The sequence below is a fragment of the Armigeres subalbatus genome, chromosome 1 (genome assembly GCF_024139115.2).
Source record: "Armigeres subalbatus isolate Guangzhou_Male chromosome 1, GZ_Asu_2, whole genome shotgun sequence".
Lineage (NCBI taxonomy): Eukaryota > Metazoa > Arthropoda > Insecta > Diptera > Culicidae > Armigeres > Armigeres subalbatus.
Window position 1 is genome coordinate 104,364,915 of NC_085139.1, and position 14,868 is coordinate 104,379,782.

A 14,868-nucleotide genomic window follows, 5' to 3' on the forward strand; every position below is an offset into this window, starting at 1 on the left:
GAAAAACTAAAGTTCCGTACTACGAGATTCTTCAAACGCTCGTTCTTAAAATAAGCCTGTCCGTCTCACTAAACCTAATTGATTTCCGATTTATTTCACAATCCGTAGCCTAAGTTTCTTCAAATCATATGACACAATTTGAATTTCCTGAAAGTTAGCATCCAATATAAATTAACACAGACGTAATGAAGCGCGTCGTCGATGGCTTAGCTAGGTTGTCGCACCGTTTGATGATGGTTGGCGGCAGCGGCCAGAAGAAGTCCTGCCGATGGTGGCGACGATGACGATGAGGTAGCGGGTGATACCGATGAAGAGGGATCGCTTTTACTGACATTTCGGCTGTAGCCTTTGTACACGGTACCGAGCACGATACCTAGGAACAGGATCAGCCCAACCTGGTGGTTGGAGATGAATTTGGTGGCACAATCGGTCGGATTGTTGATGTTGAGAGAGTAGATCTGCAAAAGCGAAGGGAATAGAAAAAAATGTAAGGGATTGATTACATTTAGCGATTTAGCACATGATTTCAATGGGCATTACATTTATCATGAATTCATACCAAGGCATCAATATTGAGAAAACATTTAGAAATCAAGACAAAATTTTCAAAACGACTTATCTGCTTTTGTAAACAAAAATTCAAACGTCGATTTGTCGAATCTGAGAACACTCCCACGCAAACCAACACCTGCAACAAGTAGGTGAAGGCTTCCGTTACCTGTTAATGGTGCTGGTTTGCGTGGGAGTGCTATCAAATTCGTCAAATCGACGTTTGAATCTTTGTTTACAAAAGCAGATAAGTCGTTTTGAAAATTTGGTATATTTGGTATTGAAATTAAATCACCATTTAGGTATGTGAGGGTATCCACTACCTGGAAAACCTGAAATTATCAGAGAGGTCAGAACATACGATCTACTCGATCAACCAAGTCCCGAAAGATGCCCAACAAAATCGGGTTACCATAATTATTATTTCTTTATTTAGGTACTCAGATTAAGGCCGGAGTGACCTGTGCAATACATGAAAGTCTTCTCCATTCAACTCGGTCCAGGTCTGCACAGCCACGAAGTCTGCGTTGGGTCCGCCAATCGTCTACCAACTGATCGATCCTCCTTGCAAGCTACGCACCTCGCTTTCTTGTTCCCGTCGGATCGTTGCCGAGAACCATTTTCACCGGATTATTGTCCGACATTCTGGCTACGTGCTCGGTCCAGTGGACAATATTTGGTTCTACCAACAGCTGATGCTACTTGTGATTCATTCGCCTCCTCCTCGTACCGTCACCGCGCCATAGATGGTACTATGCAGCTCTTTCCTTTTGAGTGCACGTTGGTCCTCCACGAGCATCGTCCAGATCTCGTGTCCGTGTCTCGTGAGCGTTTTGCAGATAGTCAGTGTAATACGGCGACGAACTCTATTTGATCGGAGCCCAAAGTACGTACGATTTCCTGCCATGATACGTCTCCGAATTTCTCTGTTTAAATCGTTATTGGAGGTCCATGGGTCCAAGTACACGAATTGTTCAACCACCTCGATTTCGTCATAGATAATACAAAAAGTGTTAGGTGGTTCACGTTGTCTTCTCTTGAACTTCTTCCTATGATATACTTCGTCTTCAATGTGTTGATGACTAGTTCGAACCGCTTAGCTTCGCTATTCAGTCTGATGTAGGTTTTCTTTGTCGGCGAAACCAAATAGCTGGACGGACTTCATGAAAATCGTTTCACTCCTGACCTTCGTATTACTTCTTCCAATGCGATGTTGAATAGCAGGCAAAAAAGACCTTCGCCTTGCCGTAACCCTCTGTGCGTTTCAGACAGACTCGAGAATGCCTGAAACTCGAACTACGCACATCACCCGATCCATCGTCCCCTTGAACAACCGTGTCAGTTTATCCGGACCTCCGTGTTCGTGCATTACCTACCATAGCTGGTCCCGATCGATTATATCATATGCGGATTTGAAGTCGATGAATAGATGATGTATGGGCACTAGACCTCTTCTTTTTTAAAAAAAAAAGTATCAAAAATTCAACCGGTCAGCCCAGAATCACAATTCTTTTGTTAAAATAAGTCTTGTCAAATTTTCAGCTAATTCGGATAAAATTTCGAGGTGGCTCAAGTCGATTTAGTGTTTTTGGGCTATTTTCAATTTTGGAAAAAATCTAACAAGAGATATAAACGTCAAAAACTATGGCAACAACCTCTATACGGACGCTTTTGGTGTGCTCTACAAGTCTTGTGAACATTACGATTCGTTCCGTTCACGTTTTGTCCATGTTAAAGTGATTTTCAAGCTATTAAGTGCATAAAAATACTGTTTCCCCCAAACATCGTTATTCTACAAAATTCTTGAATTAATGACAAATGATTGCTAATTTATTATATTAGTATTCCTCTTTTTTCCCTGGAAATTTGAGTTATATAATTGTTTATGTGTTACCGTGTTTACCGTTAAATTCAAAAATCAGAAGCTGAACATTTGTCATAAATTTGAACGCTGAGATTTCTTCAAACAAGTTGTTCAAACAAAGAAGCTTCGATTTCACTTGTTACTACGATGCACTCGATGTTAAAAGCATGCAGACATATGGTGAAATTAACAAAATTTGGAAGTCGTTTGTTGTAAGCATCAAATATCATATGATTTGATTTATGTTTTGATCGAAACCCTTGTTTGAAGAAATCCTAACGTGCAAATTAAGGTCACTCCTGACGGAATCCAAGTTCCAAAGTGCTCGCGTTTTCGGGGGCACACCACTCGGTTCAGAGGCGGCGCACAACTGTCATTTTTGTTGATTTAGCTTTGCTGCGTCGCAGCATGCGTGAAATAATAAAAATGACAGTTGTGCGTTGCTTTCGTATCGAGTGGTGTGCCCCCGAAAACGCGAGCACTTTTAAACTTGGATTCCGTCAGGAGTGACCTTAATGACAAATGTTCAGCATATGATTTTAAAGAATTTAACGGTAAATCGCACATTGGCAATTATATTACTCAAATTTCCAGGGAAAAATGAGGAATAATAATATAATAAATTAGCAATCATTTGTCATCAATTCAACATTCAAGAATTTTGTAGAACAACGACGTTTGGGGGAAACAGTATTTTTATGCACTTAATAGCTTGAAAATCACTTTAACATGGACAAAACGTGAACGGACCGAATCGCAATGTTCACAAGACTTGTAGAGCACACCAAAAGCTTCCGTATAGAGGTTATTGCGATAGTTTTCGACGTTTATACCTCTTGTTAGATTTTTTCCAAAATTGAAAATAGCCCAAAAACACTAAATTGACTTGAGCCACTTCGAAATTTTATCCGAATTAGCTGAAAATTTTTACAGGTCTAATGGGCACGTTGTATTCGCGGCATTTCTGCAATATCTGGTCTGTGATTCGTCATCCATAAAACACCTGGTCGTGGTAGAGCGTTCGCCCATGAATCCCGCCTAGTACTGGCGCACTCGTCTTCATTTATATCATCATAGTTTGGATTGCTGCGCTTCGTTTTAAAAACACATCGTTGATATCAGGATCTGGAACAATTTGAATCTCATTTTAAATATCTGGCTGAACCAACGCTGGTACATTTTGCGCTTCAGTTTGAACATAGAATTTGTACGTTAATGAAACCACAAGTTTTTCTGCCTTCTCCAGATTTAGCTGCATACGGGAAACATTTCTCATTGACTTGACTTCACGGGCAATAATAAATTTCTTTGTCGTTTTGTTCCATAGCCTTTACCCATTCGGCTTTGGATCCGGCTTTCTACGGCGTTGATAAAATATCCATGTAAAAGTTCGACAACCAAAAATTCTCAGGTTCTCTTATGAAGGTTTTGCTTCATAGCAGGACTCTACAGGTCTTTGCATGAGAGTCCAGCAGCTAGAACAGCCTCTCCCCATAACGATTCGACTATGTTCTCTTTGAACATACCCAAGTAACCACCAAGCATCAATTATTGCAGTTAATCAATCACAGATCAGCATATAAAATTCTTATTGCATTAGATCAGTTTTAACGATGTAAAGATGCATTTATACATCAACTGTCAATCAACGATACACTACTTTAGGATTACGAATGCAGCAATTCATTACTTATGTTTTATTTCAACATGTCAAAGTAATGGAGCATTATTTCGGTCCTAAAAGGGCCTTTTTCCATTTTAAGTCAACATTAATGGCTGTATTATTTGCAAGCATATATAGCTCCATGGTTACTAGGGGTAGCCTCGCTTGTGTTCAGCACATCAAGGATCTTGGTGTGCTCTTGGATAGCGATCTTACTTTCAGGATTCACTATAACGATATGATCACCAGAGCTAATCGACAACTAGGCTTTATCTTCAAAATTGCAGATGAGTTTCGAGACCCACACAGCAGAGATCGAAGCTAGGAGATCGGTAGCTGGAAGTCTACGAAGCCATCAATGCCGACATAGTCGTCATAGCAGAGTTGGAGACTGGGTAGCAGAACAGGATTTTGCGACGGAAAATAAGGTTAATGAGAAACTACAGCCAGAAACCGGCCAAACCTCTACCCCAATAATCTCGGGTCAGGTAGAAACCGGAGCCAAGGCAACGCCGTACGAACGTCCACAAATGGCCACCCAGGATCAGCAGCAATACACGACTACTCAGCATGAACAGCCAAGAGTCACAGCTTCCTCCGAAAAAGTAGATCTATCTCTTTCTAATACACCGGTCGGATTACCAAAACAGCTGCTTCCTCCAACGAAATCATCGAGGCCTACTGAACCCTTGATTTTCTCAGAAAAACCAACAAAAATTATGGAAAATCTTTTCACGATAAGCGGAGCAATGCCAGCAAGTACAAACGACCAAACTCTTCCCCCACCTGAATGTACGCGTGTCATGGAACCAATCCAGAGCAATTTCTCCAACATGAAACTAGCATCGTCAGTGCCGATTTACACCGCAGCATCGATGAACCTGGCTGGATGTTCAATGGAGCTTTTCTCCACCAGCCAAAATTTGAGCACAACGGCACTCCCTACATTGTCTTCTTCGAGAATAAGGATGTCACAACTTCCTGCGGCAGGACATTCGGCCACAATGGCGCCAATTGTGGTATGCAAAGCACCTCTCACAATTCCTACGACAACACAAGTATCAACACTTTTCGCAAACGAAGCGGTGGGTACGAGAAAGCCGGTCAATGTCATCAGACAAACTGTATCTACGGCGCGTCAGCCGGTTCTACACAGAAGTAGTGATACAGTAATGACTTCTACGGTAACGGCCAACCACAATGAACCCCTTCTCTTTACGCATCCCCCCGTGAATCAAGAGTTCCGTGAAAGTATGGCAGGGTTAGCCGTGGGAGTACCCACGTCGAATCACTACATTCAACACCAAGCGTTTCCTTCTACGACAGGCAACGAAATTCCGTCACTGCCACCACAAGCGCATCTACCATATCCTTCGTGGTACTAGCAACCAATACCACCGTACTGGCCACCGCCGTACTATCTGCAACAGTATCCGACACCAAGCCCAGCCGCAGGAATAATTAGCGCCCAACAACTAGCCGCTCGACACGTGGTCTCGCGGGAATTGCCAAAATTCTCTGGCGATCCACTTGAATGGCCCATGTTCCTAAGTGCGTTTGAGTCTACAACTGCAATGTGTGGTATACAACCAGACGAGAATCTCGCAAGGTTACAAAAGTGTTTGATCGGAAAAGCTAGAGAAAAGGTACACAGTATTCTGGACTTTCCGGAGGCAGTCCCTGAAATAATAAACACATTGCGAGATGAGTGTGGCCGACCAGATCAACTGGTGCATTTGAACAGACCTCTACCGACGGGGCGACGATCCCCGCCGGTGGGCCGCGCGGCGGCACTGGATTTTCGAATAAAAATTAAAACACCACTCAGTTCGGTGGTACAAATAAGACTCTTTATTAACTTACATTTAACTTACAGCTAACCTACTTTATGTTGACAATTTTCTCTCTCTCTTTACTTAATGACTCTCTCACACATAACGGTTCATTTATAACCTTGCCAAGTGCTGTATTTTGCTTATAAAGCAAAAGTAAGCAGACTTAAACAACAAAACCCTGTTGCTGGGCGCAAAACTCTTTTCTAGCGCGGGTCGGTGCCAAGGTAAACTGACTCCGCATAAAAGATTGTGACGAATCCCCCTGAAGGAATTTAAGTAGTTGGGGTCGTCACACATTGTCCCATGAGCAAGATTAGAAACTCACCCGAACCGAACGTCAACCGCCTTGAAACGCTTGTTACCTACGGCCGTGAAGTACGGAATTTAGTTACATATATAGAAGCTGCGAAGTTACAAGATCATCTTTCCAACCCTATGTTGTTGTCAGAACTAGTTGGTAAACTTCCACCTAGTATCAGATTGGATTGGGGTTTACATACACAACGAATCTCTGATGTCACGCTGAAGGCTTTCAGCGATTACGTGTCTTCGATAAAAACAGCCGCTTGTCAAGTAAGCACACTATCTGATTCCAACGTTCAGGATGAGATGAGTAGGTCAGGCCGTAAAAAGGATAAGAAAGCATACATCAACTCACATTCCCTTGAAGTAAGTAGCAGCCACACAGCCATGCTTGATGTGTCAGCGCAGCGATCACAAGATTAAAACCTGTCACCGGTTCAGCTCGTTATCCATCACCGAACGATGGAGGATAGTGGAACAAGAAAAAATGTGCCAGCGGTGTCTCACATGTCACGGAAAATGGCCCTGTAGAACCACTCAGCCGTGTGGAATCGATAAATGTGAGGAGATGCACCATAAGCTATTGCATCCTGGTAAACCAAAACCATTTGCTCCCATTGCCAGCGGATCAAGGGTCGTTTCTGCGCATCGAAGCAAGCAGAACAGTACGCTCTTCAAAATATTACCTGTCACCCTATCATACAACGGAAATTCGGTATCGACTTTTGCCTTTTTAGACGACGGTTCTAATGTGACACTTCTTGAAAACAGTATAAGGCATTTTATGAGACAGATCGAAACAGCTGTTTTTCTCGTGTTTATCTACTTTGACAATTAGTGGGAGCCCGATTGTTTGGTAATTTTGCGCCGAACATTCCGAAGGGTCCCATCATCAATTCTGCCTGTTTTACTTTTTGTCTACCAAGGTTTTAGACCATAGTTTTTCATATGATTCTTAAAATGTATCGTTAGATAATTCATACCATTGCATTCTAAGCATGAAATGCTGAAGAAAACACGAATGAAAAGTAAAACGTTACAAACATAATTTTGTGTTCGGACCTAACGGAATGTTCACGCAGAATCATACCAAAACAAAACATTAGAAGTAAATAAACGGGCCACCGCAAAACGTCTCATAAAATGCCTTATTGCGGAAAAACTCGGCGTAGAAGGGGAAAAAAGCTCGCTTTGTCTACAATGGACAAACAATAGGTGTGTTGTTAAATTCAACTTATCGTTTTTTGATGAGTTTGCTGATGTTGTCACAAGGATGTCGTGCTACACGATAAAAAGTTCATTTGCATCCACCATGCAACACATCAATCCATCGTAGGGTAGATTGTGATGGGCTGATGGTAAATAGCAGTAGAGAAAAAGAAAGCATCACATATTTTGACAGTTCGTTTGTTTTCACCGGAATAGAAAGCAGAATGAAAGCCGTTTCGCGCTAATAGAACTTCAAATACTCCACTATCCTTTATAAATTGAATAGTTACGACTTGCACCTACCTAACAAGGAGCGAAATACTTACATAAGGTAGGTAACTGTAACATTTCTTGCTAGTTTTAAAAATGTAACAAACATATTTTAGGGCGCTTATCACTGCAGAACTTCTTGAGAGTTTCATGCATTCCCAGCCGGGCAAAGATGCTTCGCCAGAGATTGTGATTCGCTGCGTTGCCACAACTTCAGGCCACTTCAAATGTGCGTCCACGGGTAACAAATAATAAACTCCGTTGATTAGACCAGCAAAATCAACGTGAACACGCTTCCATGGACCCATCGGTCTTGGCCACGGAACCGGTGCTGCTTTTGGTGGACATTTAGCTACGGAAGCACAACATTTACAGGCATTGACGTACTGGGCGCTTTGAAGCAACTGCTAGATGGGAGCTTATCAACTTTATGGCCATGGAGAAAGCATAGCGGAGGATGGCAGATATTCATCTTCAATTTCCACCACATCTCTACTAGTCGAAAAGATGAACCAACAATGGGGACCCCATGTCCGTAAGCCCTACTTCCATTAGGAACACGAAGATTTAATGCCTGTACCATTTTAGCTACCTATTCGAAAAAATAATTAATTGAAAAGCTTCAAGATATCTCCGAAACCAGTATGAGATTGTTCAAACGCTATAATCAGCTCATGTTATTTTTATGATTTAATGGAAATGATAACTAACCCATATATGTTTGAAATAAATATCAAAAAATCCATCGGTGATCTAACATCTATCTTTCCAAAAATATCGGCAGGAATTCTAGAATTTTTTTCGGCACTCGTTCCAACAATTCCTTTAGGAATTTTTTTTGTAATACCGCCGTCGGGGGTGACTAGGGGGAATGGGTCAGTGCTCTCACCGACAATGTGGAGGTTGGATAACAAAATCGTTCTAAAAGGTCTCTTATAATTTAGTACTCTTGCCAGATACATTTAATCTATTCTACAAGCAAACTATGTAGTTGAAACAGTGATCCATTCTCACCCCCATTTGACCCATTGTCACCCCCGACGAGGGTATCTTCGAAAAATCTGCTAATACTAAGGACACACCTGTGGTACTTGTGCCATAGTACAAGAGAACAAGAAAGTTATTCCAAGACTATCTTTGATAAAGACCGTGGTACTTATACCACCAGTGTGTCATTAGTATAAAATTACATTTGGAAAATCTTCTCCGAAAATACTTTCAGAAAGCATTACTCACAAAATCCATCGATAATTTGTTTAAGAGTTTGTCCATAAATTCCTTCAGGAATCTTTATTGACAATATAACGAAGACTCCTTCCAATATTTCTTTAAACTTGCTTTGAAAATAGTACCAATTATTTCTACGAAAATTCTTCCAGGATTTCTTACCATAACTTCACGAATTCTTTCGAAAATTCATCTGGAATACCTCCGGAAATTTCCAGTGACTCCTGGAAGAGCTCGTGTATGTATCCTCGAAAGAATTCTTGGAGCAAATCCCGAAGAAATTAATTGAAAAATGCTCGGAGAAAGCTGTGAAAAAATCCTTCAAAAGATCCTTCGGAAACAACTCCGGGGGAAACTTAGAGAATTCCTCAAGAAGATCTTTTGGAAATTTAGCCAGGCAATCATTTGGAAAAATCTTCGGAAATTCCTCCGAGAGATCCTTAGAAATTTTCATTACGAATTCCTTTGAGCGTTTCTCCGGAAATTCATTATGGAATTTATCTTTAAATTCCTTAGAAAACTCCTCTGAAATATCCTCCGGGAGACCATTAGGTAATGTATTCTGAAGATCCTCAAAGCATTCCTCTGGGAGAATTCAGGAAGATCCTTTGGAAATTGATTAAGGGAATCTTTTCTTCGGAAAATCCTTCGGAAATTTCCCCAGGAAGTCCTCCTGGAAATTCTGTGGAAAATCTTTCACGAATTCCAGCGGGAGTTCTTCCTGTAATCCTTTCGAAAATTCCTTGGAGAACTTCTTCGAGAATTTCTCTGGGATATCCTCCGAAAATTCTTCAGGGAATTCTTTCGGAAAATACCTCTGCGAAACCATCTAGGAATTCCGTGGGCGATTCGCCGGGGTTCCTACAAGAATTCCTCTGAAAGTTCAATCCGAATTTCTCCGGAAGATCCTTCAGGAATTCCTCAGAAACTATCTCCAGCGATTCATCTGAAGGTTCATCCAGGAATTCCTCCAGAATTTCTTTCAAGATTTCCTCAAGGAATTTCTCCGGAAGATCCTACAGGAATGTCTGCGAAAGTTTCCTCAGGAATACCTCAGGAAACTCCTTCAGGAATTCCCACGTAAGTTTCTTCAGGAATTCTTCCTCTAGTTCTTTAGAAGTTCATTTATTCCAGAAATTCCTCCACAAATTCCTATGGAAGTTCCTCCAGGATTTCCTCCAGAAAAAGTTCCTCCAGGAATTCCTCCGGAAGTTCCTCTAGGAATTCCTCCGGAAGTTCCTCTAGGAATTCCTCCGGAAGTTCCTCCAGGAATTCCTCCGGAAGTTCCTCCAGGAATTCCTCCGGAAGTTCCTCCAGGAATTCCTTCGGAAGTTCCTCCAGGAATTCCTCCGGAAGCTCCTCCAGGAATTCCTCCGGAAGTTCCTCCAGGAATTCCTCCGGAAGTTCCTCCAGGAATTCCTCCGGAAGTTCCTCCGGAAGTTCCTCCAGGAATTCCTCCGGAAGTTCCTCCAGGAATTCCTCCGGAAGTTCCTCCAGGAATTCCTCCGGAAGTTCCTCCAGAAATTCCTCCGGAAGTTCCTCCAGGAATTCCTCCGGAAGTTCCTCCAGGAATTCCTCCGGAAGTTCCTCCAGGAATTCCTCCGGAAGTTCCTCCAGGAATTCCTCCGGAAGTTCCTCCAGGAATTCCTCCGGAAGTTCCTCCAGGAATTCCTCCGGAAGTTCCCCCAGGAATTCCTCCGGAAGTTCCTCCAGGAATTCCTCCGGAAGTTCCTCCAGGAATTCCTCCGGAAGTTCCTCCAGGAATTCCTCCGGAAGTTCCTCCAGGAATTCGTCCCGAAGTTCCTCTAGGAATTCCTCCGGAAGTTCCTCCGGAAGTTCCTCCAGGAGTTCCTCCGGAAGTTTTTCCAGGAATTCTTGCGGAAGTTCCTCCAGGAATTTCTCCGGAAGCTCCTCCAGAAATTTCTCCGGAAGTTCCTCCAGGAGTTCCTCCGGAAGTTCTTCCAGGAATTCCTCCGGAAGTTCATCCAGCAATTCCTCCGGAAGTTCTTCCAGGAATTCCTCCGGAAGTTCTTCCAGGAATTCCTCCGAAAGTTCCTCTAGAAATTCCTCCGGAAGTTCCTCCAGGAATTCCTCCAGAAAATCCTCCAGGAATTCCTCCGGCAGTTCCTCCAGGAATTCTTCCGGAAGTTACTCAAGGAATTCCTCCGAAAGTTCCTCCAGGAATTCCTCCAGAAGTTCCTCCAGGAATTCCTGCGGAAGTTCCTCCAGGAATTTCTCCGGAAGTTTCTCTAGGAATTCCTCCGAAAGTTCCTCTAGGAATTCCTCCGGAAGTTTCTCTGGAAGTTCCTCCGGAAGTTCCTTCTGGAATTCCTCCGGAAGTTCCTCCTGGAATTCCTATGGAAGTTCCTCCAGGATTTCCTCCAGAAAAAGTTCTTCCAGGAATTCCTCCGGAAGTTCCTCCAGGAAACCCTCCGGAAGTTCCTCCAGGAAACCCTCCGGAAGTTCCTCCAGGAAACCCTCCGGAAGTTCCTCCAGGAAACCCTCCGGAAGTTCCTCTAGGAAACCCTCCGGAAGTTCCTCCAGGAATTCCTCCGGAAGTTCCTCCAGGAATTCCTCCGGAAGATCCTCCAGGAATTCCTCCGGAAGTTCTTCCAGGAATTCCTCCGGAAGTTCCTTTAGAAATTCCTCCGGAAGTTCCTCCAGGAATTCCTCCAGAAGTTCCTCCAGGAATTCCTCCGGCAGTTCCTCCAGGAATTCTTCCGGAAGTTACTCCAGGAATTCCTCCGAAAGTTCCTCCAGGAATTCCTCCAGAAGTTCCTCCAGGAATTCCTGCGGAAGTTCCTCCAGGAATTCCTGCGGAAGTTCCTCCAGGAATTTCTCCGGAAGTTTCTCTAGGAATTCCTCCGAAATGAACCCACATCCAAACGTGTACAAGTTATAATATCTGGGGTTGGTGTGAAAGCGCAGTATGTCTTGACACAAGTACAGACGGTTGACAGTCTAGGACTTCCGCGGCAAAGCTTGGATTACTCTGAACTCGTAAGTAATTATCCACATCGCTGATAACGCCCGATTGAAGTTGCAACTGAGCAAGCGTGAGAGACGAGATGAAGAGCCAGTTGCAATCAAGACAAAACTGGGTTGGACGATATTCGGTGGACGACGCGGGACAGTGAAAGATCAAACTATGATGCACGTTTCCGACTGCTCTCAGGATCAGGAACTTCATAATTTAGTGAAGGCGTTTTTTGAAATGGAACAACTAGGTGGAACAGTTACACCTGCGCAAGAATCAAAGGAGGAGTTACGAGCTAGACGAATACTCAAAGAGACTACTAGGCGAACAGAATCCGGACGGTTTGAAACCGTGTTATTATGGAAAAGCGATGAAATACAGTTCCCCGACAGCTATCCGATGGCGGTAAGGAGGCTTAAATGCCTTGAACGACGACTGCAAACTGATCCAGAACTCCGAAGAAATGTGGAAGCACAGATACGGGATTATCAGGAACAGGTATACGCTCATAAAGCAACTAAAGACGAGTTGCGACAGCTCAACAACCCTCGAGTGTGGTACCTACCACTTGGAATCGTTCGCAACCCACGTAAGCCTGATAAAGTGCGCATCGTATGGGATGCTGCCGCGCGCGTAGGTGGTGTCTCATTAAACACCATGCTACTAACTGGACCTGATCTGTTGACACCACTCATGTCTGTGCTCTGCCAGTTCCGCCAAAAGCAGTTTGCTGTAGCTGGTGACATAAAACAGATGTTTCATCAGTTGCGTATCAAACAAGAGGACAAACAATCACAAAGATTTCTCTGGCGGACGGACCCCACCTCAAACCCGGACATTTATATTATGGACGTGGCGACGTTTGGGGCAACCTGTTCGCCCTGTTCGGCTCAATATGCGAAAAATCTGAATGCATTGGAGTACCAAGAAGAATAACCGGAGGCGGCAAGGGCTATTAAGGAGAACACATATGTAGACGACTACTTGGATAGTCGAGACACTATCGAAGAAGCGGTCAAGCTGGCGGTCGAAGTTCGCGAAATACATAGCAAAGCCGGATTCGAGATCCGCAACTGGCAGTCGAACGATCAAGAAATCCTGAGACGCATCGGGGCGGAATACACCACGGTGCAAGCAGCAAAGAATTTCATCGCCGAAAAGTCCAAAATTGCCGAACGTGTCCTTGGGATGCTCTGGAAACCGGATGAAGATCTGTTTGTATTCTCGGCTGAGTTCCATAAGGATCTCCTTCCACTATTATCTGGTAAAATGGTGCCTACTAAAAGGCAAGTTTTGCGTGTGGTAATGAGTCTTTTCGACCCGCTTAGCCTGATAGCTTCCTTTACAATTCACGGTAAAATCCTTATCCAGAACATATGGAGATCTGGAATTAATTGAGACGATCCTATAACCGATCGTGACTTCTTAAATTGGAAACGGGGGATAAAACTGGTTCCCGAGCTGAGCAAACTACAGATTCCCCGCTGTTATTTCCCCAACTATGAACGGGAAAGTTATCGCTCTTTACAGCTACACGTGTTTGTGGACGCGAGTGAGCTCGCTTATTGCAGCGTTGCCTATTTCCGCATTATTGATCGCGGAATCCCCCGGTGTTCTCTGGTAGCTGCCAAGGCAAAGGTTACGCCATTATGACCGCAATCCATACCACGCAACGAATTGAACGCAGGTGTGATTGGCGTACGGCTCATGAAAACCATATCGGAAAACCATTCGCTGCAGATCACCAGACGGTACTTCCACACTGATTCAACAGTAATTCTGTCATGGCTACGTGCCGATCCTCGCAAGTATCGACCGCATGTGCAGTTCAGAACAACGGAAATCCTAGAAGAAACAACAGTAGAAGATTGGCGATGGGTATCTACTCGGTTCAACATCGCAGATGCAGCAACTAAGTGGGGCAACGGTCCATGTTTCGACTCGCAAAGCAAATGGTATCGTGGACCAGATTTTCTATGGTTACCAGAAGAAGAATGGCCAGTGAAGAAACTACAACTGGATAACAGATGGAAGAAATGAGGGCAACGAACCTACACCACAAAATCATGACCGACTCAGTACTAGATTGGACTAAATTCTCACGGTATGAAGATATTATTGGATCTTTGGCCTATATCTACCATTTTGTTAATTGCTGCTCAACAAAACAACAAGTTCGGTCCCGATCAGGCACGGTTACGTTAACTAGTCGAGACTACGTGATGGCCGAAAAGAGCTTATGTCGATTAGTTCAAGCAGAGGAGTATGGAGAGGAGATTTCCATTTTGAAAACAGCGTATCAACCAAGGTGAAAGAAATAAGGCTACCCAAATCTAGCTCATTGTCAAAACTATCGGCATTCATAGACGACGACGGAGTGCTGCGGATGGAAAACCGAATTGATCCAAAGGCAGCTTACTATCCCTACCGTTTCCGGAATCCGATAATTGTTCCCCGAAAGCACAACGTTACCGAGTTACTAGTGCTACGCTTTCATCAAAGATACGCTCACGCCAGCATCGAGACTGTCGTTAACGAGCTTCGACAGCTCTACTATATTTCTAAGCTACGTTTAGTGGCGAAGAAGGTCAGTAAGCAGTGTATGTGGTGCCGCGTATACAGAGCCAAACCGGATGCACCAAAAATGGCTCCATTGCCGGAGCCACGAGTTACTCCATTTGTTCGTCCATTTACGCACACCGGCATTGACTATTTTGGTCCACTCATCATTAAACAAGGGCGTAGTAATGCGAAAAGATGGGTGGCGATCTTCACATGCCTGACTATACGTGCTGTACACTTAGAGGTAGTGCATACCTTGACGATCCAGTCATGTAAAATGGCTATTCGCCGTTTTGTTGACAAAAGGGGTGCTCCACAGAACATTTTCAACGACAACGGAACCTATTTTCGAGGTGCCGCCAGAGAATTAGCTACAGAAATAAAATCTATCAACTTCGCCATCGCCAGT

General features: G+C 43.7%; 1 protein-coding gene across 1 annotated transcript in view; it reads right to left on the bottom strand.

The window, feature by feature from the left end:
• Nucleotides 1-63: 63 nt before the first annotated feature.
• The window catches only part of LOC134203989 (4-hydroxybenzoate polyprenyltransferase, mitochondrial), a 30,323-nt gene continuing 15,518 nt past the window's right edge, over nt 64-14,868 (bottom strand). Inside the window, exon 3 of the mRNA XM_062678824.1 lies at nt 64-458. Within this exon, the coding sequence (XP_062534808.1) occupies nt 207-458 (252 nt within the window). The 3' untranslated portion in view covers nt 64-206. The remainder of the gene's footprint in view (nt 459-14,868) is intronic.